This window comes from Taudactylus pleione, unplaced genomic scaffold, assembly GCF_031769625.1.
Source record: "Taudactylus pleione unplaced genomic scaffold, aTauple2 ptg000003l, whole genome shotgun sequence".
Classification (NCBI taxonomy): Eukaryota; Metazoa; Chordata; class Amphibia; order Anura; family Myobatrachidae; genus Taudactylus; species Taudactylus pleione.
The window spans coordinates 3,701,785-3,716,575 of record NW_028284406.1 but is presented as its reverse complement, the minus strand read 5'-3'; the positions used below and the strand labels follow the sequence as shown (position 1 = coordinate 3,716,575).

Here is a 14,791-nt window from a genome sequence, read left to right as displayed (position 1 = left end):
TTGTGCTTGAGATCCTGGCCATACAGAATGACATTGACACATGAACTCCCGGACTTGGAAGAGGTATTTTATATTTGTTGAATATTCTGTAAGATGATTCATTTGTTTCAAATAAGTTATTCTCTAGTGTCATAGTCATGACTTATTGTAATTTTTTTTGCTTCCGTTCACAGAGGCATCTATATAATAAGCGAGAAAATGTGTGTGTGTGTGTGTGTGTGTCTGTTTGCCCTTTATGCACAGCCAGAGTTTTGTATCTAGCTCCACCAAATGTGGCATAGTGGTGTAGTTTGACTAGGTTTGAATTTCATCAGGGTCACACTATCCCATAAAACTGGGACACTCTTAAATTACACAGGTTCTGGTGCTGAGGGGCTGGCTTCATACATACATCGTCACTCTGGCAGGCTCAGCACTCTGTACATTCAGACTGTGGCAGACAGCACAATCAATCCACTATATTTGATCCCGGCAAAGCTTGTTATACGGGGATTACAAACAGAAGGGGAGATTGATCTCAGCCACACAGTGCCACTGCTGACGGGCTCCCTTCTGTCCGAGAACAGGACTCCAGTCCCAGCATTCACCTAATGGCAGCCCTGCTAGACATGGTTTTGTTACACAAGCACTTAAACTGTGAAAACTTTGCCTGCCGCAACACCGCACTACTGTGATCATTGTTTTTATAGAACGCTTTGTACCCGTACAATCCTCTTCCGAGTGCCGCACCTCTCTACAGTTAAACAGCTAAAATAGACTAAAATAAGTTATGTTCTTTACACCACATACCAATAATAATCATCTTTTGATACATAGTTTAGGAATTGAAACACAGGAAGGCCATGGGGGCTATATAACCTGACAAGGGGACATCCAAAGCAGCTCCTCTCATTTCAGTGACTGGAATACAATTCCAAACCAATTCCTGTGATTTATTTATGGCACTATGCCAATTCTGTAGGATTGTCTAAAAAAATCAGATTCTAATTTGCTGCCAAATGTACAATGTATAGCTCTTTCTGTTGGCCAATAAATAAAGCAAACCCATTGTTTGATGGCTAGTGCATAAGCTAGCACTCCAATTTGGAGGCTCGCATGTGGAACAGACTTTGGGTTTGGTGGCTTTTGTGTGTAGAAGACTTCTAGTATGCTGGCAAGTGTATAATGTGGCCTTCATATATAGTGGCTAGGGGATGCAATCGGGAAGCCGGCTGACATTATACCGATCGAAGGGAAGCCGGGCGCCGCAAGCGGACAGCTGCGGGGGGGGGGGGGGAGGGTTAGGTTTAGGGCTCCCGGGGGGGGACCTAGGGTTTGGCACCCCCCCCCGGGAGGTTAGGGTTAGGCTAGGGGGAGGCAAGGTTAGGGTTAGGCACCCCCCGGGGGACTTAGGGTTAGGCACCTCCCCGGGGGACTTAGGTTTAGGCAGCGGGGTAGGGGGGGGGTTAGGTTTAGGCACTTGGGGGAGGTTAGGGTTAGGCACCCCTAAGGAAAGGTTAGGGGGGTAGGTTAGGTTAGTTAATACTTACCTAGGGACGATCGGGATTTCCAGCGCTGTCGGCCTGATGCTGCCGGGATTCGAACTGCCGGCCATGCGGCCGGTGGTATTACATACCGATTCCGTGGTTAGTGTACAATGTGGCCTTACAATCTCGTGGCTCGCATGTGGAGCAGACTTTGGGTGTAGTGACTTATGTGTGTAGAAGACTTCTATAATATGGTGGCTAGTGATGTACAATGTGACCTTCTTATGTGGTGGCTAGTGTACAATATGGCCTTATGTGGTGACTAGTGGTGTACAATGTGACCTTCTTATATGGTGACTAGTGATGTACAATGTGACCTCCTTATGTGGTGGCTAGTGGTCTACAATGTGACCTCCTTATGTGGTGGCTAGTGTACAATGTGAGCTTATGTGGTGACTAGTGTACAGTGTCACCTTACAATCTAGGGCAGGGATTGGAAACCTCAGGCCCGGGGTCCGCATAAGGCCTGCGGAATAATTTGGTCTGGCCCTCTGAGCTTTTTCTCTGCTGGCCTCATCTGGCTAGCAGGGTACCTAGAATGACACCCTGCAGCCAGAATCTATGCAGCAGTGCCGTCTGGAGCATCCTTAGGACGCTTCAGACGGTCACACCACTGCCCTTACAGCATTACTGTAATCACCGGCGATTGTGGCCCCTCCCCTGTGTGACATCACATGGAAGGGCGTGGCCTGCACCAGGCACGCGGATAATGTTTTATATGTATCAAAATGGGCCTCGGCAGAAAAAAGGTGCCCCACCCCTGATCTAGAGGCTCGTGTGTGGTGCAGTGACTGAACCACCTGGAGTACACGGCTTTTGCTAAATGTTGAGGGATCCACCTCATTGTGTGAAAGCAAACCCCGGTAATCATAGGAGATAACACTGAATTTAGGATATTCCACCCAGAACTAAAAATTATTAATTTAATATTTAAATCTGAAAGAAAATAATATATATATTTTCTTGCTTAGTAAAATTAAGGTACTCATATTGATTATAATCCAGGTACCATTTTTTTTTCAGATTTGTGTACATGTAGTTTATTTTGTTGCTGTAACCTAATGGGTGTACCTGCCATTCTAGAAACCTTGAATTAGAGCATGAAAGCCTAGATCTTCATCCTGCAGGCTCTGTCATGGTGTTCGTCTTGTATTGTTACGGTATTGCATTGGGTTTCATACACATGTCCTCCTGCTGCAGGTATAAAGGCTTCATCAAAGATTGTCCCAGTGGTCAGCTGGACGCCGCAGGATTCCAGAAGATTTACAAACAGTTTTTCCCGTTTGGAGACCCCACAAAATTTGCCACTTTTGTCTTCAATGTTTTCGATGAGAACAAAGTAAGTCTGCACCAGATTTCTACTTGCTATTAAATGTACAATGTGATCAGGTCATGTTGGGGGTGTAGTGTCCTATGTCTGTATACAGTGTAATAGATGTGTATTATGGTCATGTACAGTGGTCAGGCCATGTTGGGGGTGTAGTGTCCTATGTCTGTATAGAGTGTAATAGATGTGTATTATGGTCATGTACAGTGGTCAGGCCATGTTGGGGGTGTAGTGTCCTATGTCTGTATTTAGTGTAATAGATGTGTATTATGGTCATGTACAGTGGTCAGGTCATGTTGGGGGTGTAGTGTCCTATGTCTGTGTATAGTGTAATAGATGTGTATTATGGTCATGTACAGTGGTCAGGCCATGTTGGGGGTGTAGTGTCCTATGTCTGTATAGTGTAATAGATGTGTATTATGGTCATGTACAGTGGTCAGGTCATGTTGGGGGTGTAGTGTCCTATGTCTGTATACAGTATAATAGATGTGTATTATGGTCATGTACAGTGGTCAGGTGGTGATGTGGGTGTAGTGTCCTATGTCTGTATACAGTATAATAGATGTGTAGTATGGTCATGCACAGTGATCAGGTCATGTTGGAGGTGTAGTGTCCTATGTCTGTATACAGTATAATAGATGTGTATTATGGTCATGTACAGTGGTCAGGTCATGTTGGGGGTGTAGTGTCCTATGTCTGTATATAGTGTAATAGATGTGTGTTATGGTCATGTACAGAGCATACCTGCCTACTTTCTGGCTGCTCCTTCCGGGAGGAAGCAGCCAGATCGGCAGGATGGGGGGCGTGTCCGTGACAAGGGGGAGTGGCTGGGGTGGTGACATGCACTTAGGGACGGGGGCGGAGCCATGCGGTCGCGTCAGTTCGGCCCCGCCCCCGCTACACAATGCCGGTAATATCGGCATTGTGAAGCAGGGGGCGGGGCCAAAATGACGCGATTCGCGTCACCGCCCCCCTTCACTGCGGGGGTTGCAGGGGTTATTGCGGGGGGGATAGGAGGGGAGGGCGGCAGCCAGGAGGATTGCCTGCCTTCCCGGGAGGTCGGGAGCGGCACCTGATTTTCGGGAGGCTCCCGACCAAATCGTGAGGGTAGGCAAGTATGGTACAGAGGTCAGGTCATGTTGGGGGTGTAGTGTCCTATGTCTGTATATAGTGTAATAGATGTGTATTATGATCATGTACAGTGGTCAGGTCATGTTGGGGGTGTAGTGTCCCTGCTGTATAGAGGGTAATAGTACTATGGAGCATGACGGGGAGTATGATAGGGGAGGTAGTGTGACAGAGGAGGCTCTGCCGTCCCTGCTGTATAGTGTAATAGTACTATGGAGCATGACGGGGAGTATGATAGGGGAGGTAGTGTGACAGAGGAGGCTCTGCCGTCCCTGCTGTATAGAGTGTAATAGTACTATGGAGCATGACTGGGAGTATGATAGGGGAGGTAGTGTGACAGGGGAGGCTCTGCCGTCCCTGCTGTATAGAGTGTAATAGTGCTATGGAGCATGACTGGGAGTATGATGGGGGAGGTAGTGTGACAGAGGAGGCTCTGCCGCCCCTGCTGTATAGAGTGTAATAGTACTATGGAGCATGACGGGGAGTATGATGGGGGAGGTAGTGTGACAGAGGAGGCTCTGCTGTCCCTGCTGTATAGAGTGTAATAGTGCTATGGAGCATGACGGGGAGTATGATGGGGGAGGTATAGTGACAGAGGAGGCTCTGCCGCCCCTGCTGTATAGAGTGTAATAGTGCTATGGAGCATGACGGGGAGTATGATAGGGGAGGTATAGTGACAGGGGAGGCTCTGTCGTCCATGCTGTATAGAGTGTAATAGTACTATGGAGCATGACTGGGAGTATGATGGGGGAGGTAGTGTGACAGAGGAGGCTCTGCCGCCCCTGCTGTATAGAGTGTAATAGTACTATGGAGCATGACAGGGAGTATGATGGGGGAGGTATAGTGACAGAGGAGGCTCTGCCGCCCCTGCTGTATAGAGTGTAATAGTACTATGGAGCATGACGGGGAGTATGATGGGGGAGGTAGTGTGACAGAGGAGGCTCTGCCGCCCCTGCTGTATAGAGTGTAATAGTGCTATGGAGCATGACGGGGAGTATGATAGGGGAGGTATAGTGACAGGGGAGGCTCTGTCGTCCATGCTGTATAGAGTGTAATAGTACTATGGAGCATGACTGGGAGTATGATGGGGGAGGTAGTGTGACAGAGGAGGCTCTGCCGTCCCTGCTGTATAGAGTGTAATAGTACTATGGAGCATGACAGGGAGTATGATGGGGGAGGTATAGTGACAGAGGAGGCTCTGCCGTCCCTGCTCTATAGAGTGTAATAGTACTATGGAGCATGACGGGGAGTATGATAGGGGAGGTAGTGTGACAGAGGAGGCTCTGCTGTCCCTGCTGTATAGAGTGTAATAGTACTATGGAGCATGACGGGGAGTATGATAGGGGAGGTATAGTGACAGGGGAGGCTCTGCTGTCCCTGCTGTATAGAGTGTAATAGTGCTATGGAGCATGACGGGGAGTATGATAGGGGAGGTATAGTGACAGGGGAGGCTCTGCTGTCCCTGCTGTATAGAGTGTAATAGTGCTATGGAGCATGACGGGGAGTATGATAGGGGAGGTATAGTGACAGGGGAGGCTCTGCTGTCCCTGCTGTATAGAGTGTAATAGTACTATGGAGCATGACGGGGAGTATGATAGGGGAGGTATAGTGACAGGGGAGGCTCTGCTGTCCCTGCTGTATAGAGTGTAATAGTACTATGGAGCATGATAGGGGAGGTATAGTGACAGGGGAGGCTCTGCCGTCCCTGCTGTATAGAGTGTAATAGTACTATGGAGCATGACAGGGAGTATGATGGGGGAGGTATAGTGACAGAGGAGGCTCTGCCGTCCCTGCTGTATAGAGTGTAATAGTACTATGGAGCATGACGGGGAGTATGATAGGGGAGGTAGTGTGACAGAGGAGGCTCTGCTGTCCCTGCTGTATAGAGTGTAATAGTGCTATGGAGCATGACGGGGAGTATGATAGGGGAGGTAGTGTGACAGAGGAGGCTCTGCCGTCCCTGCTGTATAGAGTGTAATAGTGCTATGGAGCATGACGGGGAGTATGATAGGGGAGGTATAGTGACAGGGGAGGCTCTGTCGTCCATGCTGTATAGAGTGTAATAGTACTATGGAGCATGACTGGGAGTATGATGGGGGAGGTAGTGTGACAGAGGAGGCTCTGCCGCCCCTGCTGTATAGAGTGTAATAGTACTATGGAGCATGACAGGGAGTATGATGGGGGAGGTATAGTGACAGAGGAGGCTCTGCCGTCCCTGCTCTATAGAGTGTAATAGTACTATGGAGCATGACGGGGAGTATGATAGGGGAGGTAGTGTGACAGAGGAGGCTCTGCTGTCCCTGCTGTATAGAGTGTAATAGTGCTATGGAGCATGACGGGGAGTATGATAGGGGAGGTATAGTGACAGGGGAGGCTCTGCTGTCCCTGCTGTATAGAGTGTAATAGTACTATGGAGCATGACGGGGAGTATGATAGGGGAGGTATAGTGACAGGGGAGGCTCTGCTGTCCCTGCTGTATAGAGTGTAATAGTACTATGGAGCATGACGGGGAGTATGATAGGGGAGGTATAGTGACAGGGGAGGCTCTGCCGTCCCTGCTGTATAGAGTGTAATAGTACTATGGAGCATGACAGGGAGTATGATGGGGGAGGTATAGTGACAGAGGAGGCTCTGCCGTCCCTGCTGTATAGAGTGTAATAGTACTATGGAGCATGACGGGGAGTATGATAGGGGAGGTAGTGTGACAGAGGAGGCTCTGCTGTCCCTGCTGTATAGAGTGTAATAGTGCTATGGAGCATGACGGGGAGTATGATAGGGGAGGTAGTGTGACAGAGGAGGCTCTGCCGTCCCTGCTGTATAGAGTGTAATAGTACTAAGGAGCATGACGGGGAGTATGATAGGGGAGGTATAGTGACAGGGGAGGCTCTGCCGTCCCTGCTGTATAGAGTGTAATAGTACTATGGAGCATGACGGGGAGTATGATAGGGGAGGTAGTGTGACAGTGGAGGCTCTGCCGTCCCTGCTGTATAGAGTGTAATAGTACTATGGAGCATGACGGGGAGTATGATGGGGGAGGTATAGTGACAGGGGAGGCTCTGCCGCCCCTGCTGTGTAGAGTGTAATAGAATTGTATTGTGGTCAGGTCCTGTTAGGTACTGTCAGTACAGAGGAAAGTGTATACATTTTGTCCTTTTGAGAACAGGATTAACATTTAGAATTAACTGTGCACATTTCTAAAAACTGATGCAGAAGTAGCTGTGCCTAATTGTTTTGTAACCCAGAGCAACCAATGTGATGCTGTCCATGTACACTTTAGATAATAAATGTGGACATCTTAAGCTGGGTATACAATGGAGCGAGCGTCAATCGTTCCAACTTTCCCGACGATTTCCCTAGAGCCCAGAACAAGCGATATTGAGCGTACACACGGTGCAATCCTGCTAACTTTATCGTTTGATGATATACGATTCATTATTGCTCCTGTACACGCTAGAACACAGGTTCTCAAACTCGGCCCCCAGGACCCCAAACAGTGCATGTTTTCCAGGTCTCCTTACAGATTCACAAGTGAAATAATTAGCTCCACCTGTGGACCTTTTAAAATGTGTCAGTGAGTAATGACTACACCTGTGCACCTGCTGGGTGACCTGGAAAACGTGACCTGTGTGGGGTCCTGAGGACCGATCATGAGAACAACTGCCCTAGAACAACCATCGTTCGGATCCCCTGAAGAAGGTAATGTCAAATCGGATCGACCTATCGCAGTAGTCTGGCCAACGCCCTAGGTGATCGTCAGGGTTGATGTGCAACAATATCAAACCTTACTACGTCGCTAGCGACCGTGGGCACCCGCATATTGAGCGTACACACTGAGCGATGTAGGCGATTTGTCATAACGAAGCGGCAAATCGGTCCGACATCGCTCCAGTGTTTACCAAGTGTCGGCGACTGTAATGTCGCTATGGTTATGTTGCCTTAGGGTTACCCTACAATTCTTTTAGATCATTAAGTCCTTTTATTCCCAGATGATTAGGTATGCAGTCGGAGAGCCAGCAGACCTAATCCCGACTGCTTAATCCCGGCGAGGGTTAAATGACAGGCATCTAAATATAGACGGCTGTCATTTTACCGGCGCCCGGCATCCCGACCGAAGGGACGCCGGGCGCGGATAGCCGCGGGGGGGGGGAGGGTTAGGTTTAGGGTTCTCGGGTGGGGACTTGGGGTTAGGCACCCCCCCGGGAGGTTAGGGTTAGGCTAGGGGAAGGGGGGGTTAGGGTTAGGCACCCCCGGGGGGAGGTTAGGCACCCCCCAGGAGACTTAGGTTTAGGCGGCGGGGAAGGTTTAGGCACTGGGGGGGAAGGTTAGGGTTATACAACACTAAGGGAGGGTTAGGGGGTAGAATTAGGTTAGAGAATACTTACCTTGGACGATCGGGATTCCACCTCTGCCGGTATGCCGCTGTTGGGATTCCCACCGAAGGGCATGAGTCCGGCGGTAAATCATACCGATTCTCAGTTGATTACTATGTGTTTTATTAGATACTGCATGTATTATGTAGATGGCTTTTTACAGGTCCTCAGGAGAGGCTGGTAATCAGAAATTATCCTATAAATTCAACAGGATGGCTCATAGTAAATATATTATATATTAGGGTTATATTATGCCGGCACTTGGGATCCCGGTGGTCAGAATCCCGACAGGGTTAGGATGCCAATACCTGTCGGTATGTATCCTAGCCCTCCCTCCCCCTGCCTAAACCTAACCCTCCCCCCAGTTCCTAATGCTAATACTTACCGTCAGGATGACGGCGATCAGGATGCCGGCACCAGGATTCTGACTGGTGTCGGAATTCCGGCGCCGTCTTTCTGCGCGCTAGCGCCCCGACAGCTGGTATTTAACCTACAACCCACATATTATACACCCAAAAGTGCCACATGTACTAAGTGCAGTCCCAGTGTCCAACTCTCTCATTATTAAGACTTCAATAGTCAAACTCATACTTACCTATTCTCCCGGAAGGTCCAGGAGACTCACAATTTTTCTGGTAGTCCCCCATATCCCAGGAAGAACGGTGGATCTCCCGTTTTCCCGCCCACTTCCTAGTGATGTGGGCAGGATGGGGGAACAGGACGCCGGGAATCGCGGGTCTATAAGGAGGGGACAAGACATGTCCAATATGACGGGAAACGTGTCATTTTGATCCCGCCTTCTTTTTTTAGACCCGTGATTTGCGGGATTATGCCGCGAATGGGGAACGGCTTAATGACAAAATTTGCCGACCACTCAGTGAACATCTGCAGCTACTCCCAGAGAGGAATTACAGAAAGTAGGAAAGTATGGTTACACTGGGTGGAATTTTAAGGGGGGAAAAGAGGGAATGAGGGCCTGATTCAGAGCCGCTCGTAAGCGGCCGCTCGTTCGCTCCGAGCGATGTTCGCACAACTGCGCATGCGTATGGGTCATAATGCGCATGCGCCAACCAGTCATTGCGGTCGGAAATCGAGCGCTCGCAAAATAGCGAGTGCCTGCTAATTTGAGTGACAGAATGAGGCGTGTGTGGGTGGTAACAGGGGAAGGTGCTTGAGAACGGGGAGTGGAGATCCGAACGCAGGCGTGCCAAAAGGTCAATACGGGCGTTTTAAGGGTGTGCATAATTAACAAAGCAGCGTCATCGACCACGTCACTTGGTTGTTTCTTAGCCTGAACTGTTCGCATGATTGCGGTAGGAAAAACCAACCACAAGCACTGCGAGCAGTTCAGACGCCTTTCGATGTACTCGATTAATCAAATAAATAGCGGAGATGACGTAGGATGCGAGCGGCCAGGGGGCGTCTTTACAAAATAGCGAGCGCATGTTTCGTTCGCTCGCTCAGACATAGAGGCGTCAACAGACCGCAAAGAGCGAGCGCTCAATTTAAATAGCCGGCCCCTCTTTCTGAATGAGCGAGCGCAAATAGCGTCCGGCTCTGAATCAGGCCCTGAGTCCGAAATCAAAAAGCTATATTAAGCAGGAAATGCTCCTTACAGTCGTTATTGATAGTTTGGCCACTAGGGGTGCTGTCCCATAGAAAGCTTTTGAGTAAGTGTTATGACCACTCTCATTCATAATAATACATACAAATAATCAGGGACGTTGGGGTCTCTATGCAGGCCAATTTTGCATTTACTAATGTAAATAAGGTCTATTTTTCCTCTAAGGCTGTAAAATGTCTAAAATTAGGAATTTTATTGTCATTTTGCCAAAATAGGAATTTTATGTTTTTATTATTTACAAATGTTGAATTCTATCTAAGTCGCATAGTTAGACGAGTAGTGACATTGAAGCTATACAGAGGGACTGTTAGACCATTACTCAGCCAAGCGTGTCCCCATCTGTATCCCTGCAGGACGGGCGGATTGAGTTTGCAGAGTTTATCCAGGCCTTGTCTGTTACCTCGCGCGGGACACTGGATGAGAAACTGAGATGTGAGTGATCTAATGTATGCTGGATATATGTACCCTATATAATGCATTTGCATGTCACATCACTGCCGGATTTATATACCCTGTATACATGTCACCTTACTGCCGGATATACAGTATGTACCCTGTATACATGTCACATCACTGCCGAATATACGTACCCTATATACATGTCACATCACTGCCGGATATATGTACCCTGTATACATGTCACCTCACTGCCGGATATACGTACCCTGTATACATGTCACATCACTGCCGGATATATGTACCCTGCATACATGTCACATCACTGCCGGATATACGTACCCTATATACATGTCACATCACTGCCGGATATATGTACCCTGCATACATGTCACATCACTGCCGGATATACGTACCCTGTATACATGTCACCTCACTGCCGGATATATGTACCCTGTATACATGTCACCTCACTGCCGGATATATGTACCCTGTATACATGTCACCTCACTGCCGGATTTATGTACCCTGTATACATGTCACATCACTGCCGGATATACGTACCCTGTATACATGTCACATCACTGCCGGATATACGTACCCTGTATACATGTCACATCACTGCCGGATATACGTACCCTGTATACATGTCACATCACTGCCGGATATACGTACCCTGTATACATGTCACATCACTGCCGGATATACGTACCCTGTATACATGTCACATCACTGCCGGATATACGTACCCTGTATACATGTCACATCACTGCCGGATATACGTACCCTGTATACATGTCACATCACTGCCGGATATACGTACCCTGTATACATGTCACATCACTGCCGAATATATGTACCCTGCATACATGTCACCTCACTGCCGGATTTATATACCCTGTATACATGTCACCTCACTGCTGGATTCCTATTCAGCTTTACAGTATTAAGAGGAAGGTAGTAAGTCAGATTCTGGATCCTGTAATGCTTCCTTTCCCCCTGTTCTGATCGCCATACCAGTGTGTTTCTGCTTTATAAGTCTATTTTATATGTCTGCATGCTGAATAACATAATGAGAGATTGTGAACATTCTCCCCTGTATATGTAGAGCACAGCGCTGATGACTAGCCTGGGGATTGCCCACATTGATGATTCCTCTCTCCTTTCCGTAGGGGCGTTTAAACTATATGACTTGGATAATGATGGATACATCACACGAAATGAGATGCTGGACATTGTGGATGCGATTTATCAGATGGTGGTGAGTTCTAAGGGACATAGACGCTGGTCAGGCTGTGATTATGTGTAGCGGAGATTCTGTGTCTGTATGTATACTCAGATTGGGTGTAGTGTAGATAGTCTGAAATAAATAATCCCTAATACATTGGTATTTATCAAGCCTATAGCAACCAACTATAATTATATATACAAGTGCTGGTGCAGAAACGTAAAGTAAATGGCTGGAGGATTAGGGGCTGCCAAGGCCCCAAGAAGCTTCAGGGATTTTGATAGCTGGTGGCAGGAGTATTTAAAAAGCATCTCAAATAAATTTCACACTGAGACTCATATGTTTGGCCACTTAAAAAACAAAACAAAGACAACTAGCATAGTGGTCAGTATTGATGAGGTCATGAGTTCATAATCTGCATTTGAGAACTGACCACACTACTGCACACCTTTTTGAAGCTACCCACTTCAGCAACAACCTGGCAACCTGGGGTGTCATCTAACACCCAAAAATCCAGAATACAAAAATGATGGTTAGATTTCAAATTGAATAAAATTAAATACACTATTCCCTCTTATCAAGAAACGGTGGCTTCACCAGGGGGGTGCGGACCGCACCCGGATGTCACCCGCCGAAGGTGACAGGAGCCGGGTGCCCCACTGTAGCTTCTGACACAGTGAATGTGGTACCCACATTGCCTGACACTCTGATATATTCGAACCTGGTCCCTAGTAAAAATGGGACATCACAGTACTGGCACTGCAAAACAAATTGGTCCCGGGGGCAGTCCGCAACTCCGGCACCCACAGCGTGACAAAAACTGTGGTTCTAGCTGTGAGGCCACGCCTTCACCGACAAGTCCACGCCCCCTTTTGCAGGCGCACAGCTTTCCTGCGTACACTACAAGGCGCCCACCCCTACCCGCGCTGGGTGTAAGAACAGGTGCGAACGCCACTGTCAAGACACTATGATATTCACATATGTGGTGGTGGTGGTTTGAATTTTCAAAAGTGGCTCTTTTCCTCCATGATGTGGAACATGTAAAAGAAAGGGAGAATAGAAAAAACAATGTGTGGGACCTTCCTGATTTGTTAGCTTGAAAGTCACCAGAATAAGAATTATCAGGTTAACCCAACGTACCATACTCTTATAGAGTGTCAGCTCCCTGCCCGTGTCTCCTCTACCACCAGCAATTTATCCCCCGTGTCCCTCTAGCAGCAGCTCCCTGCCCGTGTCTCCTCTCCCACCAGCAGCTTATCCCCCGTGTCCCTCTAGCAGCAGCTCCCTGCCCGTGTTTCCTCTCCCACCAGCAGCTTATCCCCCCGTGTCCCTCTCGAGCAGCTCCCTGCCCGTGTCTCCTCTCCCACCAGCAGCTTATCCCCCCAGTGTCCCTCTATCAGCAGCTCCCTGCCCGTGTCTCCTCTCCCACCAGCAGCTTATCCCCCCGTGTCCCTCTAGCAGCAGCTCCCTGCCCGTGTCTCCTCTCCCACCAGCAGCTTATCCCCCTGTGTCCCTCGAGCAGCAGCTCCATGCCCGTGTCTCCTCTCCCACCAGCAGCTTATCCCCCGTGTCCCTCTAGCAGCAGCTCCTGCCCGTGTCTCCTCTCCCACCAGCAGCTTATCCCGTGTCCCTCTAGCAGCAGCTCCCTGCCCTTGTCTCCTCTCCCACCAGCAGCTTATCGCCCCCGTGTCCCTCTAGCAGCAGCTCCCTGCCCGTGTCTCCTCTCCGACCAGCAGCTTATCGCCCCAGTGTCCCTGTAGCAGTAGCTCCCTGCCCGTGTCTCCTCTCCCACCAGCAGCTTATCGCCCCCGTGTCCCTCTAGCAGCAGCTCCTGCCCGTGTCTCCTTTCCCACCAGCAGCTCCCTGCCCCTGTGTCCCCCACCAGCAGCTCCCTGCACCTGTCTCCCTGCCCGTGTCTCCTCTCCCACCAACAGCTTATCCCCCCGTGTCCCTCTCGAGCAGCTCCCTGTCCTTGTCTCCTCTCCCACCAGTAGCTTATCGCCCCAGTGTCCCTGTAGCAGTAGCTCCCTGCCCTTGTCTCCTCTCCCAACAGCAGCTTATCGCCCCCGTGTCCCTCTAGCAGCAGCTCCATGCCCGTGTCTCCTCTCCCACCAGCAGCTTATCGCCCCCGTGTCCCTCTAGCAGCAGCTCCCTGCCCGTGTCTCTTCTCCCACCAGCAGCTTATCCCCCGTGTCCCTCTAGCAGCAGCTCCCTGCCCGTGTCTCCTCTCCCACCAGCAGCTCCCTGCCACTGTCTCCTCTCCCACCAGCAGCTTATATGCCCGTGCCCCCTATGTCCCTCTAGCAGCAGCTTACCTATGTGCCTTCGGCATTGTGCCTGCCCTGGCCCCTGCTTCCCTTTGCGGCTCCTCTGTGCACTATGCAGTGGCGGTGATGGTATATCGTAAAATACTCTATGCCGCAAAAGTAGCCACCGGGACGCAGGCCCACAAAGTGAGTGACATGAGGGGCGGGCCGCGGACAGAGGAGGAACATGGAGCTGGAAATCGAGGAGGGGGAGGCTGCCGCCGCCAGACAGTGTGGCTCTCCGTGGGACATGGCGGAACTAGTTCTGCCTACCTTTAGAGCTGACAGAACCCAGTTCCACCCCGTTCTGGCCCACTTTAGCCGATGGTTTTGACCAATACTTTACATCCATATTTATAGCAAGTCAGCGTACAGGATCACTTCACCTCTCTGGAATAAAATTCTCCAGTAAAAGGCTAATACAGTACCAAGGGGGAAATGTATCAAGCCTCCTGAAGAGTGGAGAAGTTACCCATAGAAACCAATCCACTTCTAACTATCATTTTATAGAATTAACTTGATAAATGCTAGTTAGAAGCTGATTGGTTGCTGTGGGCTGATCTCCACTTGTCTGCTCTTTATAAGGCCTAATACAGATCCCACAAGGAGATTACAAGAAGCAGGAGTCACATTGGTGCTGTGAGAATCACAGGGGCAACTTCTATTTAATAAAGAAAAAACCCTCTGCAGGACAAGTCTCTTTCATCACAACATAAAACAAGGGCCCTCATTCAGAGCCGGACGCTCTGACCAGAGCGCTCGCTCTGAATCAGGGCCCACCTCCATAAATATGGAGCGTCCTCCTGGACGCTCGTATAGCTGTGGGTCACCACCCACAGCCTATACGAGCGTGCAGGATGATGGTCACGATGGTCTTGTCCATCGC

At 49.4% G+C, this 14,791-nt stretch overlaps 1 protein-coding gene across 1 annotated transcript in view; it reads left to right on the top strand.

Moving 5' to 3' along the window:
- Window positions 1–14,791, top strand: part of NCS1 (neuronal calcium sensor 1) — a 109,520-nt gene that overhangs the window by 80,113 nt on the left and 14,616 nt on the right. The window contains exons 3-5 of the mRNA XM_088466937.1: window positions 2,727–2,865; window positions 10,329–10,407; window positions 11,544–11,632. Of these exons, the coding sequence (XP_088323063.1) occupies window positions 2,727–2,865; window positions 10,329–10,407; window positions 11,544–11,632 (307 nt within the window). The remainder of the gene's footprint in view (window positions 1–2,726; window positions 2,866–10,328; window positions 10,408–11,543; window positions 11,633–14,791) is intronic.